The 16,542-nt window shown below is 44.5% G+C and overlaps 1 protein-coding gene across 1 annotated transcript in view; it reads right to left on the bottom strand.

The window, feature by feature from the left end:
* The window catches only part of MYO7B (myosin VIIB), a 69,929-nt gene that overhangs the window by 46,359 nt on the left and 7,028 nt on the right, over positions 1–16,542 (bottom strand). Inside the window, exons 3-15 of the mRNA XM_014522119.2 lie at positions 15,039–15,152; positions 12,960–13,112; positions 11,185–11,369; positions 10,347–10,468; positions 9,226–9,368; positions 9,010–9,123; positions 7,557–7,710; positions 6,380–6,456; positions 5,931–6,050; positions 5,542–5,684; positions 4,068–4,278; positions 2,688–2,823; positions 2,249–2,409 (exon numbers count right to left, since the gene is read on the bottom strand). Coding sequence (XP_014377605.1) covers positions 2,249–2,409; positions 2,688–2,823; positions 4,068–4,278; positions 5,542–5,684; positions 5,931–6,050; positions 6,380–6,456; positions 7,557–7,710; positions 9,010–9,123; positions 9,226–9,368; positions 10,347–10,468; positions 11,185–11,369; positions 12,960–13,112; positions 15,039–15,152 — 1,833 coding nt within the window. The remainder of the gene's footprint in view (positions 1–2,248; positions 2,410–2,687; positions 2,824–4,067; positions 4,279–5,541; positions 5,685–5,930; positions 6,051–6,379; positions 6,457–7,556; positions 7,711–9,009; positions 9,124–9,225; positions 9,369–10,346; positions 10,469–11,184; positions 11,370–12,959; positions 13,113–15,038; positions 15,153–16,542) is intronic.

Here is a 16,542-nt window from a genome sequence, read left to right as displayed (position 1 = left end):
CGCTCCATGGCTGCCTGTACAGGTTTTATTGAATTTTAGTGGCCCGCACTGCTCTGTTATTATGCACATCCAGTCTGACAGTCATTCCTTACCTCTAACTGCATTTGCTTAGCCAACTCCTGAAGTTTTTCTGCCAGTTTCATCATGGGGCAATACTGATCTCCAGTGGCTGAGCACATGCACTCTTGGAAAATAATTCCTAGGAGAGCCATAGCGGCTAGAACATAGCTCATCTGCGTAAAGCTAACAGGACTGTGTACAAAACGGCTGAGGTAAATAATATATGAGTCTAGTTAACATTCGTGTTCCCACATCTTGGCATTCCATCTTCCAAATCAGCAAATCAGCAGATTGGCCACTGAAGGGTCTGAATCCTGTGTCTTGATGGTTTTCTGTGGTATCTTAGGAGGTAATGCTATAACAAATGAACTAGTTGCCTGGAATAGTATTGAAAATTTGCTCCTGCTGACCTGGAAGAGGAGCTCTACCAACTCAGGCCATCAATGTTCTCTCTACAATTTCATCTACCATTCCATTCTATAGACTGCTCTTTTCAGGCTCCCATATCAGGGCCTGATCCAAAGCCTACTGAAATTGTTGGGAGCCTTTCTATTATAGGCTTAAGTAGGTTCAACATGAGTCATGTGTCCCATTACAGCTACGAATAACTTAATTTTGTTTATAGTGGCAGGAGACTTTTTAAGCAGCATAAAGAAACTTAGTTCTTAATCAGAAGGTTCTCATCCCATCTACCAGAAGCCATTATAGTCACCTTTTGCTGCTGATTTCTCTACTGACTACCTTCTTTCCCCAGCTGTTTACCTGTCCATAGCCTGGAGTTGTTCTGGAGTGCAGAAAGCCAGAGTGGGGCAAAGACTGAGGAGGAAAGGACAGCAGAGGACAGAATCAGGAGAGCAGGTAGAAAAAAACACATTATAGCACATGGAGTCAATGCTTTCATTGCACTCAAAAGCCAAGAATGGTGCAAGTTAAGGTGTAACATGTACCTGTACCTACCTAACCTACCAATATTTCTTCTGTGCATGACAATGCATTTGCAATCTCTTTCTCACTTAATACAGTACAGACTAGACTATTTCCCCCTGTGCCTTTATGGATGTTTTCTGCCAGATGTCTCTTAAGATGACTCATACTCATTAATGTAAAGGCTTTCTTACACTGCACCGAGGGAAGAGGGCAGAGCCAGGATTGCCGCCATGGCCACAGGCAGTCAGAGCAGCTGTAGAGGTTGCTCTGGGACTGCTATCAGGAGTGGCTTTTGCATTTCCATTTTAATTGGTATTCCCATCCAGTGTCAGTCCAATAGCATGATACACAGGGAATGGCCATGACACTGATGCATCCTGCCCAGCCACACATACTGCAGGGACACAGGGCAATGGGTGTGACAAGCCAACATCGCTCATTGTCTTGATGGAGGAGCATCTTGCAGTCCCACAGATCAGTCCCTCTGTGTCTGGTACAAGGCTCCAAATCACAGTCTGTGGGGCTCAGGCTGTCTGAACTGCCCCATGTAGGAAGCATGATGCTCAGTTCCCAGACCAGATCCTGTGGTGCTTAACTGATCCCACCTCGATTTCTCTCATGGCCATCAAGCTCCCCTGGGCCATCAGAACAGAGAAGTTGTTTTACATGAATTGCAATTGCCTGTCTGCTTCTAGGCTCATGTCCCCTTTGCAGTAGTCACTCCTGGACATTCTCTACTTCCAACCAAAGGACTTCTAGGCCCACAGCACATGCCACTTCATTGTCATTTTCTTCTTTGTTCTCCCACTTGGTCATAACCAGATCTGCATACATGTACTCTCACTCACAGGCACTTAGATACTACACAGATAAACGCCATCTGAATGTTTAGACAGAAGTAAAGACACAGTTGGCACTGAAATATCTGCCTTCAAACAGATTAAGTGCAGTTGCTAACTTGTGAGTAGAGTGTACTGAAAAGACAGCACAGCTTGCATACTTCCTGAGAGCTGAGATATATCCTGTGCCTAGACTGGTCACTGAGAAGATGTTCTGAAGTCTTCGTTACCCTAGAATTTAATGTTGGCATCACAACTGTTTAAGACAATCACTCAGGTCCCTACAGACTGTTCTGCCCAGATTGCTGCAGTGAAGGAGGAGGGGTTTGCAGAGTGAGACAACATGGAAGGTAGAAGATTACAAGAACCCTTAGGGGAGAGAGATCTTTCTTTTTGGTACAGTCTAGTGCAAGCAGGCTGACCTTAAGGGTATGATCGCTTCCAAATTTCCGCATGCTTCCATGGCCTAGGGTTGTCAGTGCTGATTCCACCTGAAAGATTTGTCTCAGGAATTTGTTTTTGGAGGAGTGAACCAGCTGCATTATGTTAGAGCTGAGCAGGTCACGATTCTTCTCCAAGAAACCTGCAGGTCAGAAGGAAAACAACATCACCCCGGCAGCAATGCTGGCTGCAGTCCCGTGCTGCCTGGCTCCAATAAAGCCTATTGACAATAACTTTCAGCTTAGTTTAAACTAATCCTCTTGACTTTAGGACATTAGCTAAGTAACCTCAGCCTGAGCATAATCCATCATTGCTGAGAGGACCACAATCAACACCACCCACAGGGCAGAGCTCCCAGAGAGCCGGCACTCTTCTCTCCACATTGGAGGAGTGGTGCTGGCACTTGGGAGGGGCACTCACCTTTAGACTGGTAATAGACAACCCCTGCAAAGTGGGTGATACCAAATTTGGTGTCATGGATGCTCTTTGGTGGGATGTAGATTTTACTTTTGCCGTGAAGGGAGTTGATTTTGTCCAACAAGGTAGCGTCCGTGCCCTAGGAGCAAACACAGCCAGGAGGAGATGGTGAAGCAGATTCTCTCTGTAAGCCTTGGTCTGTACCATGTGACCAAATAAAACTGGTGCTAAGAGATACTAAAGAGTTAACTTGTGGCCTGTGTTGGGTGACAGGATGCAGAGACAGTACTGCTGGGAGTTTTTTTTTCTCCTCACCCAGGGCATCCATATCTTCTCAAACACAAAAAACAGACCTAAGTAATGAATCCACTGGCACTCCCTGGAACTAGTGGGTGTGCCCAGCATCTGTAGGACAGTGGACCTCTGCTAATTCTGCTAAAGTCACTGGCAGCTGGGAAGGGGTGTCCAAAGCTTTGGAGGAGCAGTAAGACTTGCTCAAGGGCATGTTCCCTTGGCCTTGTCAAACAGTGCTACTTGCTGGGTAAATGGCACAGGAAACCTCCCCAGGGCTGGCACCAGTCACCTTGTCTCCATTATGTGCCATCCTGGAGAGTACAGGCAGGATTCTGTCCTAACTAGTTCATCAGCTGGAGCTCAGCTAGTGACTTGCTTAGTAGCAGAGGGGCAGGTGCCAACAGTTAAGCAATTTAGTCAAGGTCTTTATTCCTTCCTGGCATAGCAGGCCAGCCCAGGGCAGGTCTGTGCAGATCCATGCCCCCCTGAGATAAAAGATGGAGGAAACTCCCTGTTCTCCTGGTGCAAGCACCACAGCTGGGATGAACCCTTTTATTGGCTGCACTGGTAAAATTGGGGAGGCTCTTGGTGTTCCACTTTATGCAGCTACAGAAGCCTCAGACATTTGTGGCCCTTCCTAAGCAGCTGCAACAATTACCAACACAGGCCATCACTCAGGAGAAGACGAATCACAACACAGGCCATCACTATCATCCTGAACTAGCAGAAAGAATGAGATTATGAACAATCAAAGCACATGTCCAGGTCATTCCTAAAAATCAGTCTCAAGGGCCTGGGACCCCTGTCCTGCTTTCAGTGATGCCCAAGCAACTTCACTGGTTTCTGCCCTCTGTACAGGCATCTTTGAGAGTGCTGCCAAACACAGCAGCAGGTAGGGCACCATCTACCCACTGTGCACAAGGGTTTTACACCTGGACTTTCTGGGCTGCAATTGAAGGTGGCACTAAAGATGTTGAGGCTTCTGCAGGGAAGCAATGATTTCTGAGTCTTACCAGCTCACCTCCAAAGAAGCTTTTCAGGCTTCATTTGCTGTGTGAAGGCAAGAGATGGGTGCATTAGGGCACTCACCTTTGGGAACTTGCTCTCTTCATCAATGAGGGAGACGATGTTCATGGGTTTGAGTGCAATCACTTCCAGAGCTCGGTGGTTGTCTGTGAAGTCAATGGAGTTCCAGGTGATGTGCTCAGCCATGTACTCCTTCTGCTCCAGCTTGAAGACGTGGTGTACAAAGAACTGCTGGAGGTGCTCATTGGCAATGTTAATGCAGAGCTGCTCAAAACTGCCAGGGAACAACATGGAGATGCGCCATTCTCTCTGTCACTAGCTTCCCAGCATGTTGCTATTACAGAGCAATACTTGATTTTCTATAACAGGGGTGTCCAAGATAAGCCTGCAGGGCTCCTAGGGGGGCCAGGAATGTGGGGGCAGAATAAGCAGGGGTTAGGGACAGAGATGGGGCCTACTGCCAGATTCTAGCCTACAGATCCTGTTGGGATGCATGTCAGCAGCAAGGGGTGAATTATGGCTGTGTTAACCCCTGTGATTCCCTGGTGCTGCTCACCCTGCAACACTTCCATCAGAGGTGGGTCTGGATCCAGTCTACAAGCAGCCCTGTGGTTTGGATATATCCTGAGGGGAATATTGACCCCCTGTTCTCTAGATACACACATATGTATGGATGCTGCTCTATTTCAGACTGCATCATCATGCACTGTTCATTATCACCCCCATAGTGTGTTTTATCTTTGCCCACATCATCCACCCAAACAACAGAGCTGTACAATATACTTCCCCTTTTGTGATGTTGATTATCAGACATTCAATCAATGAGTATATGATGTGTGGCAGGAAAAACAAATTATTTCCATCTTAAAATACAATTAGGAACCTTTTGGCATTATTGGACTGTTCATGCAGCCAGCCTGTTTATGTGTACAGGCATGGTCTTCCCACCCTTGTCCTCTATCCCTTTGTTTCATCTTGTCTGTGATTCTTACATGTTACAACTGCAGTTAAATTTTATTATAAACTATCTGGGGCCAAGATTGGATATGCCTAATTGCCTATAAAGTACCTAGTATAAAGAGGCCCTCATTGGGATAATTGCCTTTTGGAGTAATAATAATACTAATAATATTATAATAACTATGATTAGGCACCATCATACTATATAGCCAGATTTATTATATATCCCATCACAGAACTGTGATCCTGATCACATGTTCCATGAACCATATCACAGAGGTAGCCCTTTTGGTACATTAATACTGAGGTCCCCTTGTGACTTCAGAACATCATGGTTTCATAGTTTGCAAAGTGCTTGCTGATAGTGTATGGACCACTAGCTGGTATCTGTGGATATGTCTACATGATTTAATGTTGCAACATGTGGTGATACCCATGCTAGTATCAGCGACGGAAAAGCCATCATTTCTTTAAGAATTAAGAGGAGAAAGGAAATATTCATTCATTCATTCATTCCCACCATTTATCTCTGCTGTGTTTCAGCTTTTCCAATGGAAATGAATCTGAAATGTCCTACCTATTAGTGTTAAAGTTTTCAAATCCAAAGATGTCCAGCAGCCCAATGGACTGGCGTGCATTTTTAGCATCCTGGGAAGATGGGCTGAAGATTGCTGAATTGATCTTGTTTACGATCCACAGGAAAATCCGTCCATAGATCCCCTGCAGAAGAGATTAAAATGAAGCAAGGGGCCACTACTGCAAACTCCATGGGGTCCACTGCCAGTAATGATGAGCTGCCCCATTGAAGTCAATGAACATCCTCAGGGTAGAGCAAAAAGGGTGTTGTGATAAGTGTTTGCAGGGTCAGACCCTCCACCAGTCAAAGGGAGAGAGCTCTAAAAGCATTTCCCATCTTTGAAAGGCATAAGTGCAAAGCACTTGTAAAGAGGCAGCCTTCTCTTTTACCTTTCCAAAGCCATCTCGCCCATCAGCAGCCTGGGCAACACTCAGGGGCATGGACACACTTTCTCCACGGATAATGATGGAGTGGTTTGTAAGGCTGTTCCGGAGCTCCCCAGAGTCCACCTGGAGGAATAATCATTGCAGCTGGGTCATTCTATGCACAAAAGGGAGAGCTGGCAAAGAAAGGAGGTGTCTGTCTCAGGAAAACAGATATGGACAGGTGATGTGGTTAGTATAGACAGGTTGCCTGACAGCACTGGGCCAAGGTGGCCTGTTAACACAGGAGAAGCATGCAGTGGCACGATGGAAAGTGACTGCAGTGATAATGAGGACACAGTGGAAAAGGGAAACGATATTCAACCCTTCACAGAAACATGCATGCTGACAGTGCATTCTCACAGAGGAGATAGAAAATGAGAGAGCTAGTGGGAAAAGACAAGAGAATCCATTACCTCAAGAAGTCTAGTTGCTACAGAAAAGTGCGGGGAATCCAGCACATCACAGCAGTCCAAGTTATCATACACAGCAGCTAGGAAGAGGAAACAGCAAGCCTCAATAAATACCCTTACTGTAAACATACACTACTTGGGCATGTGGCTGTGTTGCTACTAACTGGCCACATCTACATAAGATGCTGACTGCACAGTCATTACTGTGCAGTCATTTAGTACGTGTATAAACAAGTGCTGGAGTTACTGCGTAGTTGCACAGAGGAATGGCTCTTTTATAATGCTGGCTGTGCAGTAGCTCATGACTACAGCACAGTAGTGTTGCATCATGCTTCTTGACATGCAGTGCTACTGCGCAGTAGTCACAGACTACTGCACAGTCAGCATCTCATGTAGTTGTGGCCTGTGGCTGTAATATCCAAAGCAGAGATTTAGCACTGCAAGTTCAGCAAACTTCATTCAAATTTCAGGTCAGGATTCCAGCTTGTTCCTGGAGCCTGGCAGCCCTAGTAGCTATTATCAGCAAACCTGGCCAGGATTTTCATGTCAGTCAGCAGGTGCTGGGGCTGTAGGAGAATTATGTTTCATTTCAGAGACAACATCCCAAATTGGGTGCAGGACTCCTGTGTATAGGGCACTACCCAGGCACATTGGGAGAGTCTCTACCCCAAAACACTCTCAGCCTAAGAGATTATTCTCCATTGTGTATATATATGTCACCTACAGCCTGTGCACTGCAGTAAATGCTTTCATTGCAATGCTGAGTTTGGTGATCATCAACAAACACACCTTGGGGAATACCAAATTACAATCCTCATGACAACCATGGCTCTGCCACTCCCCTGCCCATTTGCATGTACAGTACTTGGGTTAACAAGTGTGGCATGACACTATATTGTTTAATGTCTCTTGGGCAATAAGGGACCTATTTAAAACCATGACAATATATGTTACAGTGAAGGTACCAATAAAGTCACCTCTCTTAGAATAGGGGTCACTGGCCAGGACTTTTATTGTGTGCATCTCCCCATCATTCCATTGCCATCTCTCCACCTGCCCCATGCACCTGGGGAGCAGACAGTCACAATCTGGCACTTTAGACAAGAAACCATCTGTTCTGCCACAGGTGTTCAACACCAAGATCAAGGGAGGACATGGATGCAGGCACTGCTGGATTTACCTTCAAACTCCACATTCCCCAGGTGCAGAATAGCAGCCAGCAGCTTGCTGATGTCCCAGTGCTCAGAATCAGAGAACATGAGGATTTTCATTGCAGAGCGGATGTGTGCATATTCCTTTGCATCATTGCGTCCATCACAGGATATGCAGTCACCCTGTGTGGGCAGCACATAGGTGGGTGCAGGGAAATGTCCTGGGATGTTTATACTGACCTAGAGAACCACCACTGACCTAGAGGACAACAGTGGATCTGCTCCTGCACACTGCTCTTAACAAGCCCAAGACAAGCTCTCCTGGACTTTTACTTCCCCTTACAATGGTGGTTTTCTCCTTTCCATTCATCAAAGGACTGAATGCTGCCTGGAGTGGGATAGGGCATCCATAAGTGGGTCCATGAGATAAAACCCATACATTCCCGTGTCTCAGCTGAATGTTGAGGGAGCGGAAGAGAGAAGCATAGGCCAGGGATAGGGGCTGTTCCAGTACCCATTTGCAACCAGTTCTGTGATACATGGTTGTGACACAGGACAATGGACCTGGGTGCCAAATGAACCGAAGAACTGGGAGTGGAGGAAGGTGATGACAAAGGGCTTAGAAGGCAAGTCATTCTAGTAGAGGCTGAAGGAGCTAGGCATTTTCATCTTGCAGAAGAGATGCTTAGAGGGACTATGATAGCAGTCTTCAAATACTTGAATTGCTGCCACAAAGAAGAGAGTAGGACACAGACCAATGAATTGAAGTTGCAGCAAATTATATTTAGATTGGAAATCAGGAAAACTTATTCACTGTTAGAACAGTGAGGCAGTAAGTAGATAACTAGGGAAGCTGTAGACTATTCATCACTGGAGGTATTCAAGAAGAGGTTGGACGCCATTGGTCAGGGATGATCTAGGTGTAGCTATACCTATGTTGTGCTATGGGTATCTCCCATGCTTCTGGGCTTTTCAGATTGCCATATGGGGGTAGGAGGGAATTTATGCACCCCCCTGTTACATGTCAGGGTTTTTGTAAGACTTCCTCAGAGGCATTGGTTGTTAGCTGCAGCCAAGGCTGTGGATTCTGACTGGGCTGTGCCAATGCTCCTGCTGGGACTTAAACCCTGGCTAGAGGGTCTTGCCCCTTCTCTCAGGGTCAGACCAATCACCATATTTGGGGTCAGGATGGAATTTTACCCCATGGTCATATTGTTATGGACTATGGGGATTTTTGCCTTTGTCCGTCATGGAGGGCATGGACCTCTTCTTGGGATCTCTTAAGCATCAATTAACAGCTTATCTGTGGCAGGTCAGGGTGTTATGTCTGGTGTTGTGTCAGGTTTGACTGTATAGTTTTACTAAGAGGTAAGACAATGGATTTGTATAAGATAGTGTAGGTAGATCCTGCCTCAGGCAAGGGGTCAGACTAGATAACCTATGGAGGTCCCTTCCAGCACTACTTCTGTGATTCTGTCTTACCACTGTGAGGTAGGTGTACTCTGAAGCAGTGCCCAGATTCAACATTTTCTTCTGCTCCACATTCATCCCCATTAGCATGCAGTAAAAAATGTGATAGTTCCTTTCCTCTGGAGCCTGGAACAAAATAAATATGCCAACAGCAGGACCTCTTAGCAGAGGTTCATATCAGAGGAGCAGTCAGAGTGGACTCCTCCAGATTTTTCTTCATGTCCTCACCTGCCGACAAACCCGAGACTTCTCCAGAAGGAACTGCTCTATACGGGCTCCCTCAATCACACCATTTTGGCTGAAGTGGATATCGATGTATTTCCCAAAGCGGCTTGAGTTGTCATTGCGAATTGTCTTGGCATTTCCAAAGGCTGGTAGAGGAGGACAGTGAGGCAGGGACAGAAACTGGATTTACTCCCAGGTAGGGAACATCATAGAGAGAAGCTGTCTTTCCTTTTAGTACACAGAACTAGACACAAGGACTGGGAATGTGAACTACCTATCTCACATGGTAATACCACAGAGCAGCCAGTCCCATCAGCAGATGCCTTTTGATGCCTCAAATAATTGAAACTCTTGGTATCTATCCTTAAAAAAGGGAACATTTAAAAACAACACAAGACTGCCAACTACTGCATAGTACAGAGTTGCTACCAGTTTACATAACATTAGCTGCTCACTCTACTTATCTATACTCATCAATAGATTTTAAAAAACAAAGGAGACCATTTTGATCATCTCACCCAACCTCCTGCATAACACAGGCTGGAGAACTGCACCTGGTAATTCTGACAGTGCAACCCTATCTCTTGGTTTAGCTAGAGCACATGATTCAGAAAGCTTCAAAGATAACACCAAACGAATCAGGCTGTATCAATGGTCAACTACCCTCACTGTTAAAAATGGGCACCTTATCCCCTGCTTGAGTTAGCCCACCTCCAGCTTCTGGCAATTAACTCTTGTTATGTCTTTTATCTTAGGCAAGTCACCCCTTCATTTTATCTTGGAGAAGTTAAATGAGGTCCTTAAAAATGCTGGATGACCTTACTTGTGGGTTGAAATATCTACTTTTAAAATGCTGAAATAGGATTGAGAAAATGGCAGAAATCCTGAAGACATGGGGCAAAATCTGAGATGAAAACACATAGGGTTTGAGGGGAAATTATTTGTAGTCTTTGCCAAAATTCCTAGTAGATTCCAAGCTTCCATGGTCCAAGATTTTAGCTGCCCGTGCAGATACAATGGTCATGAGACATCACTGCATTACTCCAGAGTTACTCTGGCATAAGTTTGCTGAAATCGCTGGAGTTACACAATGGTGAATCTGACATTTTGGCCAGATAACTTACCTTCCAGGATGGGGTTGGCCTCTAGAATCTGCTGCTCAATCCAGGAATGCTGGCCACTGATGGCAGCTAAAAATTGCAGCAGCAGCTTCGTGCTTTCTGTCTTCCCAGCTCCAGATTCTCCACTACAATTCAAAACATAAATACTTGAAATCAGTGGCTTATTTGCCTCTTTTCTGCTGCAGTGACAAAAAGGCCAAAGCAGTGTAAAAAAAAAAGATCTCTTATATTCACCACAAGATAGGCCAACTCATATTGAATCTTACGTAGAGAATGGAAAGTGTCGAGTGAATTCTTCCATCATTTATACAGGTGCAAATCCACTAATGGCAGAAGGTTTGCACCAGTGGAAATACATGGACAATTAGCCCTTCATCTCTAGCACATTAAAATATCTTATGTGAACAGGGATATCTTTGATGGCTCAATACATGCACTGGTGGCACAGACATCATGAAAAAAACCCTCAAGTTCCAGTACCTAACCACTCTCATGGCAAGAATTCCCTTGCTGTAATTTAAGATCATTATCCCTTGTCCTTTCCTCAGGGCCAATACAATGTCTCATCATGATTCTATAACTGTGCATGCAAATGCCAAGTATACACCCATTTTTTCTTGGTTGAGGCTTTATTTTCACCAAATCCATGAGGATTCATTTTCTCATTTTAGGGGGCTTTTTTGGAGTCCAAGCCAAAACTGATGCAGCAAAAAAGAAAATATTTCCTCTTCGCTTTTCTAGCATTATCTCTGCCCCTTCCTGAAGGAACTGTCACCTCCAGAAGAACTTTGGGATCACCCTCTGTTCAGTCGCTCCACCCATGCTTGACCCCTCCAATTACCTGATGACACAGCACTGGTCTCTCTTATTTCTCTTCATGTTGAAATAACAGTTGTCTGCAATGGCAAAGACATGAGGTGGGAGCTCCCCAATTCTCTTATTACTGTAGAGTCTGATCTGTTCCACTGTGTAGAGTGGCAACACCTGATATGGATTCACCGCCACCAAGATGGAGCCTGTGTAGGTCTAAAAGAGGTGAGAGTTACATTTTGCCTCAAGTCTAGAAGCAGCAAAATAAAGTCAATGCCATCTTGTATGCTGCTCTCATTAAACCTCGTAAACTAAGCACAGCCAGACCAGGATAGAAGGTTTGTAGGGAAAACCCCATGTCTGGTGATTCAGTAACTTTCCTCTAATAAGTCTGTACTAAACTGCCTCAGTAGGACCGCTGGGCTGCTGGACGTAGCAGCACTCAGAGGAAGTTTATAGCAGTGATGCAGACCATCAGTGGTTCTTAAAGAGCCTACAACATTTTTTGCACAGGAAGAGATGCTAATCCTGGACCCCTGGCCAGATTGTAGCTCAGTTAATGGCAATGCGGCTACATTCTCTATTAGCTTGGTCAGATATGGCATTTGTCACTTCCCATCAGCAACCATCATGTAATGTCACTGTCAAGCAGCTGCTGTATTCCTGGATTGAGCAGCTGCTCCTAGAGAACAACCCTGGGGGATTGGTTATGTGACCAAGATAGGAAGGTAGGTTGTGTTGCCAAGATGCTGGATTCCCAACTATGAAACTCCACTGGTTTCAATGAACTTACACCAGAGTATAAGTGAAGTATCCCAGATGTGGCTGCACTTGACTGGTAGACAATATGAATACAATTCATGCTGTCATTTAGTTATATGCATAAAAGCTTTGGGATCCCTCTCAATGAGAGCTTGTACAGTATATAAATGCAAGGTGATTATGTAAATGTAAGAACTTTCGTCTGTGACAGTCTCAGACAGCCAGAGACTAGCATAGGGGGTCTTCCACACAAATATAGTTATTTGTGTTACAGCAATATCTATCTATCATATTCTACACTGGGCACTGTACATATACACACAGAGAGACAGGCCCTGTTTCATGACATTTGCATTTAAATAAGAAGCACAAAGAGGAGAAACTAAATATTATCATCTTCATTTACGGAGGAAGAAACAAAGCTATGAGCAATCAAGCAGATCAGGTTGCCCAGGGTCACAAAGGAAGACTGTGGCAGTCAGGAAAAGAAACCAAATCTCCTCAATCCTAATCCAATGCTCTGACCACAGAATTAGCCTCCCATTCATTGTAATTGCATCTGCATTATAAAAACAATCCAGATAATGCCATTGTCTAATTGAATTAATTGCTTATTGATGTGGGAACCATTGAAACTATCACGATTTCCTAATTATAAGCTATCACATATGTCTGATATTTGTCTAATGCCTGGACAAATAGTCTGAGGCAGTGACCTATGGTAACATTTACTCTGAAGAAGAAGCTAGAAGTCAGCTCTTTCTCTCACCGTTTTTTGTGGGACCAACTCAACAATTCCAAAGTCTAACATCAGTTCTTATCCTTGGTGGCAAAATACAGCCTTTGGACAAGATCAGTTTTTTGGAGAGGAAGACAGAAAGGTGCATAAACACTAGAGTCAAGCTTCTTGCATCCCAGAATGTGTGATCTATCCAACAAAGGAAGCCAAAACTGCCCTGCAGAGGAAGAGACTCCCTGCCAAACACATGCTATGACTCATTACTTATCCTTGAGCAAGATTGGCCCATCTTCCATGGCACTCACATAGATTTTGTGCTCCTGGTGGCGGACAAGGAGGTTGCGCACCATGCCTGCTTCATTCAGGTCCCCAAGGCGAATCATGTCTTCCACCCCTTGGGCAGAGGAGGGATGCATTGGGCGCATAGCACTCATGTCCCGAGCGGTGATCCAGTGTTCCTTAAGCAGAATAAGGCAATAGAGTTTCATTACTGTAGTCAGCTGGGATTTCATACATTAGCTCAGGAGCACCTAAAGGAGTCACGTCATCACAGAGGGAACCCAACTATAACCCACATTAGCTCAGTGTAGGTCTTGAATAAAACAGACTACAGCACTCTTCATCTTTAATGCACACAAGTCTACTGAGACCAAGTCCCAGGAGCAAACTTTGAATCAAGACAGGTGACCACATTCTGGGCTCACAGTGCTGGACCCATGGACTCTGTGGCAGAATGGACCTACTTGGATTAGCCAGGACCCTGGATTCTGTGATGTTCTAATGGAAGTTTAGTGGCCACTCATTTTAAATTAAAAGGCTTGATGTTTCTGATTAATAACATAGGAAAATGGCTAACACAATCAGGTCAGGAGCCCATCATTTTAATATTAAATTCAGTTATTTATTTTGTGTTGCCCCCATGTTTTCTATACATTGGATATGTTTGTATTGACAAGGGATAATAGCATGGTAGAAACTACTTAGTTGAAGTTGGAGGGTTGAAAGTTAGGGAGGGGACCACTGGAGCTTTTGGCATTCAGGAGGAATGACAAGAGAAAATAAAAAAGGTCAACAGTGACCTGGTTACCAATGAGATATTAAATGGTCTTTATGTTTCAGAGCCAACAATCCCTCAAGATAAATGGAGCCATTCAAAAATTCCTGAAGTTGACTGTATCAGGCCAGATGTAGGAAGGCAGCCCTGCATAAATTTGCACTGAGTTTGCCACTGGACCCCTTACAAAGAGAGGAAGGAAGAGGGTCTGGGCCATTAAGGCAACCAGCCGGGACTAGGAGACCCATACCTACTGAGCTATCTAAGCACAGGGGCTGGAAGTGCTATCCAGAATGATTCCAGCAGTGGAAGGGAGAGGTGTTCTTGTTGGCTAGATCTGAGGCAACATAGATTCAGAATACTGTGATGGTAGGTAAGCCTGGGGAAGGGCCAGCAGTGATAGAAGAGGCCTTAGGAAAGGCAAGATTGGAAGAAGCTCAGAAGAGACTGACCAAATCTAGAGGCAACCGGAATAGCAGGAGCCTAAGCTGAGAGACATGAGGTAGCTGAAGGGCCTCAAGTGCTGTACTGTTATGGGACTTAAATACTGGATCACAATTACGCTGCACGCATGGGGCAAGGCATAGATTCTATGACCTATTCCACTGCTGTAGCATGCATGGGGCTGAATGCCACACAGCAGTGCAGACTTGGAGACAGAAGTCCATTAATCGCTTTATCTTGCCTGGACAGTTGTGTGAGGCTTTCCAGGGCTGGACAACTGATGGACCCTAAACCAAAACATTCAGCCCAGAATCTGAACACAACTAAATTTGGAAAGTGTTTGGTTTATCATTTGAGTTTGGTCCATTGGAGTGAGGGAAGCTAAGCACAACATTCAGTCCTGGATCCAGAGGGGAAATCCTGACCCTGTGGACATCAAAGTTTCACCCTGGAACTCCACAAACTCCACAGTGATTCTCAACCAGGGTGCCATAGCACCCTGAGGTACCTTGAGATCCTTTTAAGGGTGCTACTGGGTGCTACCCAACTGTTAGCATTGTTAGGTTTACAAAACCTTTCATTAGATAAATCCAGAGATTTCAAATAGAAATCTACAACTGCAGAAAACTGTAGTTGTGCTTGGTCTGAGTTCTTTGCAACAGAAAAACTGTTCTATTATTTTTCTGTAGTGAAAATAGAGTGAAAACTAAGAACTGGCATTTTCTGAAGGGTGCCTTGAGTCTACCCAGGGGTATCTTGAGTCTAAGAAGGTTGAGTACCACTGCTAGGATGTTTAGGTCAGTGGTTTAGTTCAGGTTTCCAGTTCTTAACCATATTTAAAAACATCTTAAATGTATGCCTTTGAGGCAATTGGAACATAGCATACCTTGCCTTCATCATCCTCCACCAAAATCTGCCCCGAGTCAGATACCTTCACAACTGCCCCAATAGGAACATTAAATTCACTGTTGGAAGTGGTGTCCAGCCACACATGGTCACCCTAGAAATAAGAGGAACCATCAAAAACTGCTTCATATTTAGTCTCCAAGCATCTCATTGCTGTAGACCCCTATGTTTTAATAATTCTTGGCCTCAACATTGCATTGAACATTACAGTGCTCAACTGAACCAGTTCCTCTTCCTCAAGGCAGTGGGTCCTAATGATTAGAGAAAGCTTTGGCATCAAGAATCCTGGGTTCTTTTCCCAGTTCTGCAATTATCCACAGTCTAGCACCCTAGAAATGGCACAACAGTTATAACAGTAACACTACTACACTTCTTTGCAGAGATGTTGTGAGGCCCAGCAAATGTTTGTAAAATACTTGAAGAGCTTCAAATGAAATAGTGGATATATTACTTAAAAACAGAGATAGTACTGGATAAATCATAGAAAGGTATGTTCACACAAGATAACCCATCAGAGATGGAAGAGAATGAATGGGTTAAATAGCTTGGAAACTTCAGAAACTTGTAGTAGTCAGTTCTAGTTGTCTGTTCCTCAGCTTTCAACTGAATAAACTGTACTCAGACTGTGAATATTCTGCATGGAAACAAATCCTGCAGGCAAAATGTATATCTTGATTTCAGTGGTTGAGATAGAGGGGTCATCCTGGCACGTAGCATCCTATCAGCTCTTATATCTCAGCTAGACTGCCCTGTGCTGCTGATGGTGCTAACTTTACCCAAATCCTTGTATCCAAAGGATACAAAGGCCAAGATCACGGCAGCCCCTTTGCCTGTTCCAGATACCCACATGGGGCCAGCTGCACCTAACACAAAATGTTTATTTTAATGGCCAGAACTTGGTTGCAAACAGAATAAAAGTACAGGGCCAAGTTCTCAGCTGGTGTAAGTTGGTATAGTTGCATCTTTCATCTGTTGATGATCTGGTCCTGCTGCTTTGTGGCTGAACCCTGTTGTGTGTGATTCCTGTTCTGCAACCAAACATTTGCTGACCAGGAATGGTAGCCTATTTAATTAAAATTCTGTTGTTTCTTTCTCTCCCATGATATTTTATCAGTTTACCTTCAAAGACAAACAGCTGTAAAACAAAGTCATTCTAGATTATGGAGAACACTCTTTGCAAACAGAACTCTTAATCGCATTGAATAGAACCACTCAACAAGAACTCCCACTGGTTTCAACAGAAATGCTTGCAGCAGAAGGCATTACCTCAGTGTGAGTACAGGTACTGCAGCTTGGCCCCAAGCAAAAGCTGGCCTCTCCTTGTAACTTGTCTGGGTGGATGTTATTTGATGGCTAGTTGATATTGGTTCTCCACTGCTTTTTCTTCTAAAACAAGGGTTTTCAACCTTTTTTAACAAGTGTATCCCTTCTGCCTCAGAGTTTCAGCTCATGTACCCCTTTACATTTTTTTCTTAGTTTTAAGG

This window comes from Alligator sinensis, unplaced genomic scaffold, assembly GCF_000455745.1.
Source record: "Alligator sinensis unplaced genomic scaffold, ASM45574v1 scaffold237_1, whole genome shotgun sequence".
NCBI classification, from domain to species: Eukaryota; Metazoa; Chordata; order Crocodylia; family Alligatoridae; genus Alligator; species Alligator sinensis.
Note: the sequence above shows the minus strand (reverse complement) of the source record. Positions and strands in the feature narration are given on the sequence as shown.